The following is a 13,289-nucleotide window of genomic DNA, read 5'->3' on the forward strand; positions in this document are numbered from 1 at the left end:
CCATAGCTCGGTCCGATCTATGGTATCGTAGAGTGCCTTGAAGTCGATCAACAGGTGGTGCGTGGGGATCTGGTGCTCCCGGTACTTCTGGAGGATCTGCCAAAGGGTAAAGATTTGGTCGGTCGAGGATTCCCCTCCAACAAATCCAGCTTGGTAGCTTCTGGCGAATTCTGTAGCAAGGGCCGCAGTTATAAGACTTTCAGCTTATATTTTGCATTACTCATTATGTTTCATATGATCACTCTAGGCGTGACCTCCAACAATCGTCGGGGCTTACCTTTAACTAGCCTCTGTAGGTATCCTTGATCGATACGCTCCCGAGTTGTTATCAAAGCTTCAAAATGGTCGATTTGGATGGCTACTGTTGTGTTGTCTATTTGATTGCCCAAATAACATCACAAACGATTAATTAGGAATATAAATCATCAATTCGGGATATTAAGGTGGCCATTTGAACAAATTATTTCGGTTGGGTTCTAAACACTCAGTTGTTATTTTCGCTGTATGTTTGTGATTCTTGTTCTGATGAAATTTCCATTTCCAGGCCAATTTCAAAAGCGAAACTATCAAATTTTCATTTTGCAAGTCGAAATACACAACTGCAGTCATTATTCCCTTGATAAGGACCAAACTTCCATCTCCGGACCTCGCAAACGATTCCTATATCATAATGTTTGTGGTGCGCCACCGGATCTGCGCCATACTCTGGATCAATCTGGATCATACTCTTTTCTGCCCAAAGAACTCATTTTTTTTTTTCATTATTCATTACTACACTAAACGGGTTTCCTATAGGCAATGGACATTCCAGTGTACTTGTTGAAACATTCCAATCTATTCCGTTCATTTCCAAAAGCTGTACTTAAAACCTGCTGTATGGTACGACATTTAGATTAAACGATTCCACAAACTCCCTTCCAGAAAACTTTGGGTTTTAATAAGTCATGCTCGAAGGCATTGCAAAGACTCGTCACTCGAGATTGTTCATGTCCAGATAAATTGCTGACAATTCCATGTGACAACTGGTGTTCGTGTCTGTTTTATTTGTCCAGTACTGTAAGCGGGGAAGGACAATATGAGATCATGACAGAATTATTTGAAGGTCGTCCGAAGGGATAGGAGAGGCGTAATAATCCCAAACTGAGTTGAAGTGTGAATGCGGTTATCAGACAGGCCAAGATAACAGATTGGCTGACGATAGTAGTTGTCCATTAGCGGTATTGAAGTCTTCTGTAATAGGCCAATGCTGCGAATCCGGACATTCTGCATATTATAGATGGCAAATCGATTAAATGTTGTGGATCACGTATTCGGATGTATATAAGTACAAAAACAGTTTTGATAACGTTTCGGGCGCTTTCTCGAAAACGCAACAGAGTATTTTATTTTCATGGTGCACCATTCGAATATCCTCAATATTGAACACGGCGTAGTTGCATAACTGATGGTAGAATCCGTAGTAGTTCGCTAGCTACATGCAATAATTACAACGTACTATCCTTCCATTGCCCGCAGTTGCTGTTGCAAACTGCAAAGCTGCTACTTTTGCTTTCGCTCGTCGATCTATTGCGACGCTGATTCGTGCCAATTGTTGATCAAAATTTAGAAAAAAAAGCAATAAACGTTCGAGGAAAAGTTTCATCCAGTGCACAACTAGCTATAGTCAGTCACAAATGTAGTCAGAGCGGTGTACATAAACTGCAGCAACAGCGACGGCAGCAGATAGTAAATCCGCGCGCCAGTCGGCCACTGAGTTATCCATTTGGTCAAACGTAAATATCACATGAACGTATTTCAAAAAAGCAACGAAAAGAAAGGTCCTGGTATTGGTGGTGATAAGTAGGTTATTTTGCTGTAATTTATAAACATTCTACACTTAACTATTACTACTAACATTTGCTGCGATGGTTTTTTCTGGTACGGGCTGTACCTTCGAGCGTTAACGAATGGTACATCTTTGGGAATGGATAGGCACGGAAGGGAACTAGTAAAACTAATCAAACTCATATTTTTAAGCCATTCTTAAACACTAATCATCACTCAAAGGCTATTTTCCTGAGCTTCTGGACACTTCCGGACAGGGGATTTTGAGCATTTTGTTGGGGAGTATTCCACTTGGATGTCACCGAATGAGAGTAGAAACGTTGCCGATGTCTACAGGGAGTATACATACACGTATTCGTAGGGACTGCCTAAAACGGTACCCCCAGCTAACACTCTTCGCCGGAAGGAATGATGATATCTAGCTCGTTCAAGATCATGAAAGCGACAATGATACCGTACCCGACGAACAAAACCATGCCGACGCGCTTGCGCAGCTTGTATACGGCAATGTAGATCACAACGTACAACCATGCAATCGCACCAAGCAAAGCAATAATCGAGTATTGCAGTCCGTACGAGGCAATCACGATGTACGAATTGTTGCTGCTTCCACCATCGGCCAGCGTACGGATGAACCACGGCAAACCGAGCGAAAACAAGATGGCCAGCGAGTTGGCACCCATCGCATTTGAGACACCCATGGCGCCGCTGCCCGAACGAATGACCAACACTGCCGACACGGCTTCCGGCATACATCCGCCAAAGGCCAGGAACGTCAAACCCATCACCGACTCCGGGATGTCGAAGGTGTATCCGATGATTGAGAGCAGCCAGAAGATCATGAAAGCACATCCCGCCAGATACACGATGCACATGATGAAAGTGAGCGGGTACCAGCGGCGCATCGTGGCAGGTAGCGGGATGGTAAAGTGCGTGATGAATCGCAGTGGCCAACTGTACCACCACCAAATCGCTCGGTACCACGTTTCTGACGAGATTTTCCATAGCGTCATGTCGTCATACTCGCCCGGGTCTTCAACAACATGACGAGCGGGAACTGAAACAGAGTGTAACGAGACAATGCTTTAGATCAGCACTAGCAACCGCAAAGGACCGGTATGTAACACTTACTTTGCAATTCACCCATCTTCATCTTAGTCTCAGCCATTTGCTCGGACAGTATTGAAGCCGTCGATGCTCGGAACGCTGGTTTCTCGAGCGTTTTTCGTGCAAGATTTGGAATGGTACCAATTTCCTGCTGTGCCTGCGCTTCCGCTGCGATCCGTTCGTCCTCCTCGATGTTACGAATGACTCGCGCACACAGATTCCACTTTACCTCGATGTATTTTTTCGCAATCTTCATGAGCCGCTTGTTTTGAAACATCAGCACGAAGTAGACGAAAAACAGGATAAAGAACACCATCGCCTCGTACCAGTAGATTCGGCCGTCCCATGCAAACCCAACCAGTAGTGCGACGTGTGCAGAGAATACGATCGAGTCGCGTGTTAGCGGCCACCAGTCCAGTTGAACAGGCTGTTGATTTTGGAAAAGACAACAGTATTAATAACAACGATGAAATGTAATAGACCTCCTGTAATGCTTACCGCTTTCGTTGCCAACCCAGCTAATCCTGCCACGCCGAGTGTGTTGAACAGCAGTGACCCCATAACCGTTCCGAGGCCCATGTCGGAGTCTGCAATGAACGTGCTGATGGTATTGGTGAAAAACTCTGGCATGGTGGAAGCGACGGCCATGAAGGTAGCGGCTGCAACATCCTAAAGGAAAGGTGAAAGGAGATCTTTAGACACACAAGTACTTTGTAATTTTCTCCAAAACGTCAGAAATGCCTGCACAACGTATTGCTATCAGACTTGGCGCGTACATGAAGCTCCACTGCAGTAATCGAGCCGGATCAAGTTCGCACACCGCAGTGTGATACTAGAAATGATTGATAGGGCACGTGCTCTCAATGCCCTAGGGGGGAAGGTGTGACCAAACACGGTGTATACATGAATCGAGCAGGGTCTAGTAAATCAATTGCGCTAATCGTTACTCAGTCAGATGATGATAAAGCGATCGCGATTAAGAGAGGTGTCAAGTGGATTCGATTGGATTGTACAGTGCGATGAAAGATTTATGTGAACCATTGTTGAGAGCAATTTGATTTATATTGAACCGTTTGCAGATTCATAATACTCTACTTGTTACGGTACGTGGGATAAATCCGATTTTATGATACGGCTCAGTAGATCGCATTACTTTACTGTTCTGTTCTGTCAAAGGTTGAATTGTTTTGGGGGAAAAAGGACATTACTGTGAGGTACAACCACCGTGCGCTAAATTTTTATCATCCATTATCTATCTTATCAATAATCACAATCACGGAGGTACAGTAAAAATGTGTCTATAAATGTGGTGCTTTGTCTAATATTCGCCGAAAAAAGAAGCACAGGTCTGGTAAAGTGTGTCCGGAGTACAAATGGAATTGGACTTGGTAATTTAATTTTCAATGTCTCTCTTCTACGCCTTGCTACCTTCCAGTTACCGCAATGCCATCCCCGATGTAATTAGTAAAGCTGGTGGATCTTAATTTTGTTTAAACTTATCATCACGCCCTGTCATATCTAGCGCGTAGCGTAATCACATGGGCGAAGGATTAGTTATCGGTGCCTTAGTTGCTGCAGTTCATCCCGGCTGGATATCTAAGCGGTGGTTTTTTATGAACGGTGTTTCATCCGTTTGCTTTTACTGACATACCCCCCACAGCCAACGAGTCGTAATGAGTAATTTAGGCAAACTGCGCATCTCTTTTTTGTTTACTTTTTGGTGGTAGAGGCGGTAGAACATTGAACCAACTACTCGTTTGCATTTACCTGTGTGAGGTTAAGATCCTCGCAGATGCACTCTACCGAAGGCAAAAAATACTCGCTGCAGATGTACGCCACCATCGTGAAGAAGTAGATGGCACCGACGAAGTGGAGTACGATAGCACCCTGCATCCGTTGTTCCTCTGTTGAAGATAGTTTGAACATACATTGCGCACAGCTCCATTACTATTCTTTGTTCGTTAGTACGTTTGCAAAAATGTGAATGCGACTTACGTGTGAATATATCATCGGGCAAATCGTCCATCGAGGAGCCACCTTCGCAGAACATTTCAACCTTTTTACCATCGGGCAATACATCGTAGTTGATCCTTCGCCAAGGATACCAGTGCCATGTGAGCGTCTCCAGCTGTATCCTTTCGTCCAGCGTCAGGTGTATTGGCACGGCGACGCTAGTGTTGTCCGGGAGCGAAAAGTATTGCAGCTCCGTCGTTGTATCTACCGAAGGATCCGTTGAAATATCTACAAGCAAATGCATGAGTCGTTCGTTTAGCTTCAACATAAGCTCGCAAAGTTGGCATTTATATTTAATATTAGTGGCTTAATTATCAAGATCAAAGGTACTGATATTTAAGGATTGAATTATTTTAAGAAATCCATTGATAATATAAATTAACAGCTAAATTAATGTCTACCGTATTAATGTCGATTAATGTAACCTTGATGGGATTAGGTTGATGAGCTATAGGAACATCTTTTAGACTAATAACATTATTCATCAAGGTTTTACTAGCCTTTACGATCTTTTCGATCAAAATAAGATTCTATTTTTAATTTTTATGATGTTTTGCTTTCACATTTGTTTTGGTAGAATGAAACAATGTGCGGAGTTTGAGATAAAATTATTTTTATGTAACCTTTATCCAAAACTGCATGTTCTCACAAAAATATTTCACTTTGTGCTCTAAGCCTAAAATTATGTCCTAATTATGTCCTATTGTGTCCTAAAGTTTTACTAATTTGTGTAGGACACTATAGTTGTCTATTTTCCTGAGTTGTCTATTTTCGAAACAAAATGTTTAAAAAGCCATAAATATATTGTTAGACACTTTCATACGATTTTCATAACATACTTACCTAAATGAGTGACATCGTATGTGTTGCTATCGATCACTACCATGGACATAGCCATCGGAATTAAAAGCACAATTGTGCTTACCGTCCGTAGACGGCTTAGAATAGGTGTCATTCTGATAAGTACGCACTAGTTCACGAATGTGTTAGTAACTTTTTTTTTCGATCTCTCGCCACTCGAAACACTAACGCACACTGTGCACGGATGAGCTACGATACACTTTGGGATAAAAGTGTGATCTAACTCTCATGTAACTGCCTCCGCACTGCACGTCGACACTTTACACAAGTACACTGTTTCGGTTGCACACATCCACTTAAGTTTACCGATCAACGATATATCCAGGATATTTTTCTGTACTCTCTTTTTGTTACACTTTCTGGCACTGTACTGGTAAGAGTGCACCGTAGCGATCACCGCTGAAGCTATCCTCACGTCACGGTAAACAGAACCACAACAGAACGGCTGAACGGTGTACAGCAATATTCACTTGCGGTGGATATTACTAAGCGCAAAGATTCTTAGTTGTGCAACCTCTCTAAAAGGACAGTACTGGCTGCCAAACGGTCGCTTGCTGCAGCTTCCTTGCGGTCGTAGCAACTCGTCCGCATGAGTCGCTGCCCAGTGCGTTTCTGAGCCGTGTCTGTGAGACGATGGTCGATTTTTGGCAACTCCGCTCGACCAGTCTCTACTATCCCACACGTTGATAGCGGTCAATGTGTGCGTCTTTATCAAACGTACTTAAGGCCGGTTTTGATTTCGGTAGCAAATTCTAATATCTGATGGTCGTGTGTGTGTGCGCTGGTTTTACGATCGCTCACAACATATAGATTACGAGATACTGCAAATGTCGCATTTTTTTAAACGGTACGCACTATCTGCCACCATGTGGTAGTTTTGATAAGCCTCGTTCACCTATCAGATACCGATCAAGATTGGGGTGTGCGTTAATCCATTCATGGATTTGATCCGCTCCATTTGCCAGTGACTTGTGAGTTTCTAATTGCTGTCATTTTGTATTTCATTATCATCGAGTGAACGGGTTTTGGCTGTGCACGTACGTCAAGATGATGGTAAGAAATTGTGAACCTGTAAACAAACAAGATTCGTTCGCACATGACGTAATAGTACGCTTTTAACGTTTTATTTAAAAGTTTTAGTTCGGTTTTCTGTTCAAAATTAACGTCTTTTTATCATGTCTGTCTCTGGTCTACCGTCTCACAATAGTGGATTAAGCCCCTTGGAGGACCTAAGCGGTATGAAGATGGGGGCCATATCAAATCTGATGACCAGGGGGGGGGGGGGGAGATTCTTTGTGAATTCAGGCTCTTTGGGTGGGCTTGAAGTACCCCGTCTAAAATCGTCTAAACCAAAGAATAACTGAAGTTCAGTTATACTTAAAGATTGTGCCAGCTTGACGTTGCACAACATGAAGTAATTTTGGTTCGTCATGGCAGTAATGGGAGGTGTTACAATGAAGGACTGAGATCCCATATGCCACACCAATGGTCAAGCTCTACAGCTGTATTCAACGAAATCAGTGGGCTAATCATGCTTAAGTACCTCAGACCACTAAATCCATAAAGATCTGAACAAGGCTACAATAAGGTTCCGTGATATGTACAAACGATAACGTTCATAACGTACACACTGAAACCTTTGATCCGCACACTGTTCATTGCAATTACCCTCACGGTGTTGCCCTATGCACCAGTTACTCATGAAATAATCCATTTCGGCACAAACAAAACAAAACAAAAACTGGCTCCTCACGACCTACGACCAGTAATTTTCGGTTAGCAGAAAAATCTTACATAAAGTCATAAATTGATAAAGCCCGTTCAGTTCCCACCGCTTGTCAGGAAAGCTCAAATTTTCTGCTCTAGTGAAGCTCCCACTGGACGACAGGCTTATTTTATATCGTTTTGATTTACAACCCTCGTTGGGTACGAGGTCGTAAAAATCACGGCCCTTTCATGTGGCGATATGACCGCGGATGTTTTAGTTTGCAAACCATGGTGCCATATTTATTTTGCCAGGGGTTAATATCGCCACTCGTGCTACAAATTGTGGCAAGCAGATAAACATCTCAAATATTTTATTACACCCCACTTCCTCCTGTATGATAAGACGTGGCTTAGCCGAAGCTTTAGGTGGATTTTAATAATAAAACAGTTTCTTTCAAACTATATTGCAGTGAAAGCATGTTTGCTACAGTTCTTCATTCATCAGTAAAGAGTGAGTGTTAGCATTTGATACACACACGCCTGCAAAGACTAATCCCATTCGGTGTTTAATTTACAAAACGGTGTCGCAATGAGCGAGTACCATTGATGCACACCTACCGTGTCGATATGTTTGTGACGCACTTGTTAATGTTGTTTGTTGTTCGTTTTTCACCAACCTCCTGGATGTACTGTCCTTCCCCATTATCATCGCCTCATACGGCGTACGGGTACCGTGCGACCCAAGCTTAGTCATCGAGAGCACCATTCTCCTGTGACAGTCAAAATTTCGCATCCTTATCTTTTTGCTTCAATTAAATTGTTCCTTACTACCGTTACCGCAAATGACTGTAAAAAAAGTAAATCAACACCATTATCCGATGGGAAAATAATTGATTTATCTATTGCTGATGCGGAAACAGGGCTGAAACGATCACAGCTGCTGCCCGGGTGGGTTGATTGAACACGGTTGAACTGTCCTGGCTAGACAGCCCTCCGTGCAATTCGCACTTCAATTCCAGATCCTGCGTCATCTGGCGGGCCGGAAAACGAACCTATGACGCAAATAACGATAGGTGTGGAACAGATTTTCTTCCGGATACGATTGACGTCTATGTTAGGTTTTGAATCTTTGTGAGTTGAAACATTTGTATCGTGTCATTAGCCACAATTACTAGCAATAATCAAGTTTTATAGTTAACGTTTTTTGGTAAGTTATTGTGACATGAGGGAGACTACGGTCTTTACTCGGCCGAGGTTCTAATCCCAACCGATCTCGCCTTCCCGAACGCAGTGCTGACTACCTTGTTACGGATAAAATCAAGTCACAGAGTCTAGGCCAGAAATGGCATGGCAGAGACCTTTCGAGGTTGTAGTGCCAAGGAAGGAGATGAAGAAGCCAGACTCACTCTGTCTCTTCATTGGTTTCAGTTGCTTTTCACAGTCTTACATGACTAACGATATTTTCGCTTTTCTCAGAAATTAGGAGATGTTGAAAAGCTACGGCATTACAGGCAGGCCATCTTAGCTATGAATAGTAATCAAAAAGTGTATCACCATCTCTCAGTTTTTTGATAGTACAACGGATATGCAAACTTACTTCCTTAACCATTTGAGCAGCTATAGCCCAGCTATAGTTCAAGTTAACTGTCTTTAAACATATCACAAAAGACGATGAATATTTCGGAACATCTCTTGTACTCCGGATCATCTCATTAAAAATCCTTTCAAATAGTCCTTTCATGAATACAAAAATTGTTTTTATATGGTTGTATTTATTTAGTTAAATAGACAAATACATATTTTTCGAACATGCCCAAACAAGTCACAGCTGATAGCTTTATCAACAATTAAACTATGCTTTACATCGTAGTTTCAATCATCTTCCGTACGCCCTAACTATCTAGAAAATAGTATTTGACCCTACTCTAGTCATGCTCGAGGAAAACCAACGCACTGTTAATCGATTGTCCCTTCGCAGCATCGTCGTCTGAATATCAGTGGGGACAAGTGGGTAGATTCACTGGGAAGAACACATTCAGCTCAATCAGGCTCGATACCGTGAGAAAGCCGATGTACATCGAAAGGCAGGTTAAACCCACCTTCCAATCAAGTTTGAAGCGATTGCACCAAAACGCCGTGTACAGCCCGCACAGTGTCGACAGTAACGAGATGGCGGAGTAGGTTAGTCCGGAAGAGTTGAGCGCAACCCACCGCTCTCCGGGGACGGCCGGAAAAGCTAGTGCTTTAATTAGCCAAGGCAGCCCCAGGCACAGCAGAATGTCAAACGTGTTCGATCCGATCGAATTGCTGATGCCCATCTCACCGTGACCCTGGTTCGTCACGATAATGCTGGACACTGCTTCCGGCACGCTGGTTCCCGCCGCCAAAAACGTTAGCCCCATTACCGAGTCCGGTATGTCGATCGTGTCACCTTGAAAATAGCGAAAGAAGGGATGATTATCTTTGAGAAAGTGGTTGGCCAGCGGAAAACAGAGGCTTAAACAGTGCGCGAACCCTCCACCTCCCTATTCGGCCAGTTGTGACCAGAGCTTACCGACGACGGTGATGAGAAAGGCGACAAAATAGGACGTGATGCCAATCCAGAAGATGCACGCGAAGAATGTGACCAACCGTAACCGGGGATAGCGTCGACAGTCCGGGATGGTTGCCCACAGGATGAAGGTGATCGGCCAGCGGCACACAAACGCTATAAGACTATCGTCCCGATGGTTCCAGGGTGAGGTGGCCAGCTCTGGAGGGCGCGAAAACATCGAAAGTAACAGGCGAACTTTTAATCGAGAGAGGTCTTGAGGTAAAGTTTGGCTTTGCACTATCCTCGCCACTTACCGTACTCCTCGAAGCTATCGTCGCTAGCATCGCTGTCACAGGCATGTTGGCCGTTGGTACCGTTCTTGGTGCCGGCAGCAGATGTTGACTTGCCGTTGGCTCCGTTGGAAAGGAGCGGCGAAATTTCCGTTACCTCCGTGTACGGACGAATGTACGATTTTCGGCGGAAGGTTTTCGACATAAAGCGATTGATCGTATCGTTGCAGTACATTGCTACAAGGTAAAGAGTTGAAAGATTTTTTTTAAGATAAACGATCAATATGGATTAAAGTGTACTTAAATAGGGCCAGATCAATATGTTATCATACAATAAACTATGCTACTAGAATAAAATATTTAGATCTATAGGATCGAGAAGCTAAAGATAGGAAATACAGCTTATCTCTTTTCACACTAGGACATCACAGCTAGGACTAGGACCCAAAAATAGATCGCATCTTTGATCGAGAAATTCAAAAATAATAATCAGTAACTATATATAGGTATTCAACGGCATTACTTCACGATGTCTACCTCAATTCTATAACCGATCGTACGTCAGCGATTATTCAATATTTACATGCGATAGTGTTCAGGCGTGACATTTCAATCATGACGCACGTGGTAAAATTTGGATGCAACTTGAAGTAATCCATCACCAAAATTTTATGACACTGGCACACGACAAAACGCTCCGCCGTCACTCAACTGCCTAGCTCGCTGACAAAACAATGAGATAATTAAATTCTCATCTCCACTCTCATCTTCACCAACCGCAAACGAAGACGTAGTGTGGAAGAGGATGCTTATCAAAACGACTCCGGCGGCGCTGCCGAAAAAGAGCGAGATACCGATAGCCCTATGTCAAGTTCAGTGCCATTTCAACTCTCTCGGAGTGACCGAACCGTAAGTGACGAAAGATTAAGATATATTTATCCTAGGTCCAACTCCATCCATCTTCGTCGTTTGGCCTACATTGTTGCGCTTTTCGGTTCATCGCGTGGCGTTATATGTTGTTGGTGCCTCTTATCGGCCACGACAAGTGCACCGTTACCGTGTGCCGCAACCTACATTGCAGGATGACAAGTGCAGTTTAAAGCAAACAGAATGATTAAGGCACCGCCTTGCAAATTCGACCAGCTGCTAAGAGTTGGACATCGTCTGTCGGGGAGCATTGAGCTTTACAGTACAACTTTTAAAACAATGTTATGTCTTACGTATTCGCAGAGATATTCCATTTACGGCTTAATGACAGCTGCCGGACTTTTTTCAAGATAACAGAAATTGCCGACCACACGCATGATGATGTAATGCCGTATAACGATCACTAGGAGCGAACTTATGTTACCTTCGCCGTTGCGATTGATACTCACCTGTAATGTATAGCACGTAAGCCGATACTAGCACTGTGGCCTCGTACCACATTACCCGGCCATCGTAGAGGACCGCAATTAAACCTATCACTGCCATTCCATACATCATGGAATCTCGTGTCACGGGCCACCATCTTAGCTGCACGACCTGCGAATACGAAAAGAGTTACCCGATGTGACTTACTCATGGCATGTGCTCAAAACAAATCAGCACAACCGAAAGGATCCTTACCTGTCCACCTAAGAGTCCGCAAACAGCTGGTACGGCTAGAATATTAAACACGGCCGATCCTACGACGGCGCCCACACCGAGATCGCCCTTCGTGACGAACGTGCCCACACAATTGATGAACAACTCTGGGCTAGAGGATGCCGCTGCCATAAACGTTGCACCCGCCACATCTTCTTTCACCTGTAGCTCTGCCAATAGATAAGAGAGATCGGTAGTTAGCATCCTCGTAGCAGCTCAGCCTCCAGCATCAGTGTTTGATTTACTTTTACACATTAGCTCGATCGCAGGAACAAAGTAGTCATCACACACGATGGCAAGTAGCCAGAAGCAGTAGCAGGCAATAACCACGTGCACCAGTATCCAGCCATGCCGTCTATCCTCGCGCGTGAATCCATCGGACGGAAATTCAAAGATGGCTGCTGGCGTACAATTGCGCTCATTTTCTTCTGGTGCGTCTGTAACGTTGGTTATCCCGTCCACCGATGGGACGTTGGTACTGAGTTCCGGTGGAAGCGTTCCATTAAGCAGGTCCAACAACTCTACATCACTCTGAGGAATTGTGAGTAATCGGCGGGACCCATAAGCACCGGTCGCAACTGATCGGAAGCCATTTTCGCTTGCTTTGCTGGCGGTCGGATTGAGAGCTAAGTTTAACACATGCAACGAGCCTAGACACAGCACAAAAAGCACACGCAGTACAAACGCAACTCGTACGCGACGATTGCGAATGCCACAGAACGAGGTTTCGTTTAACGTTTTAGTCCCAGGTTTTACCATCTCACGAGCCGCCCAAAACGGTGATAGGTTTGCGTTGAATGTCCTAGCTATGTATGCTGCACCGACGGTAACTACACACTGCTCTGACAGACAGTTAGCTTGAAGCTTCTGGTTCTTGCACTCAACTAGACCGATTCCACTGTGTGACGGAGTTGTCTTTCGAGTTGTGCGCTTCTGTCACACGCCTCCACAGCCGCTGTGGATAAAGAAAGTCAATCTGCCCGTTCCGGTGCGCTTTTATAGTCCAATTTCTCAATACATTGTCTAGCGCAATCTACAGCATCTGTCCTGCTCGTTCGGCACCGCACCCAACGCTCTCGCCACCAGGGTGAACCGGACCGATACCGAGGGTCAAGATGCGGATGTTGTCAGATTGGTAAGCGGAGCTGCTGTTTGCGATGCCAGCGCGATGTGAGTGTAGCGCTGTGAACATCATAAATCAACAACTACATCCATCCCTTGCCATCCTGCGCTATACACGTACGGCTCGAGTTGTCCCTTTTTCCATGGTAGATCGGTCAGCTTGTGTGCGCTCGCGCGAGAGATAAGCGCCAGAAATGCAACAACGC

The 13,289-nt window shown here is 44.3% G+C and overlaps 2 protein-coding genes across 2 annotated transcripts; both read right to left on the bottom strand.

Annotated features, from left to right (window-relative positions):
- Positions 1–1,342: 1,342 nt before the first annotated feature.
- LOC118508561 (sodium/potassium/calcium exchanger 3-like) lies at positions 1,343–6,431 on the bottom strand. Its single transcript, XM_036048459.1, has 6 exons — positions 5,788–6,431; positions 4,927–5,172; positions 4,699–4,835; positions 3,430–3,600; positions 2,956–3,358; positions 1,343–2,881 (listed from the first exon to the last, which is right to left on the bottom strand). The coding sequence occupies exons 1-6, from the start codon at positions 5,897–5,899 to the stop codon at positions 2,211–2,213; spliced, it is 1,740 nt and encodes a 579-aa protein (XP_035904352.1). The 5' UTR covers positions 5,900–6,431; the 3' UTR covers positions 1,343–2,210.
- A 2,821-nt stretch (positions 6,432–9,252) lies between these two features.
- Positions 9,253–12,934, bottom strand: LOC118508562 (sodium/potassium/calcium exchanger 3-like). The gene is made up of 6 exons (XM_036048460.1): positions 12,207–12,934; positions 11,944–12,131; positions 11,712–11,859; positions 10,360–10,572; positions 10,067–10,264; positions 9,253–9,943 (listed from the first exon to the last, which is right to left on the bottom strand). The coding sequence occupies exons 1-6, from the start codon at positions 12,718–12,720 to the stop codon at positions 9,507–9,509; spliced, it is 1,698 nt and encodes a 565-aa protein (XP_035904353.1). The 5' UTR covers positions 12,721–12,934; the 3' UTR covers positions 9,253–9,506.
- Between the last annotated feature and the right edge of the window lie 355 nt (positions 12,935–13,289).

This window comes from Anopheles stephensi, chromosome 2, assembly GCF_013141755.1.
Source record: "Anopheles stephensi strain Indian chromosome 2, UCI_ANSTEP_V1.0, whole genome shotgun sequence".
Taxonomy (NCBI): domain Eukaryota; kingdom Metazoa; phylum Arthropoda; class Insecta; order Diptera; family Culicidae; genus Anopheles; species Anopheles stephensi.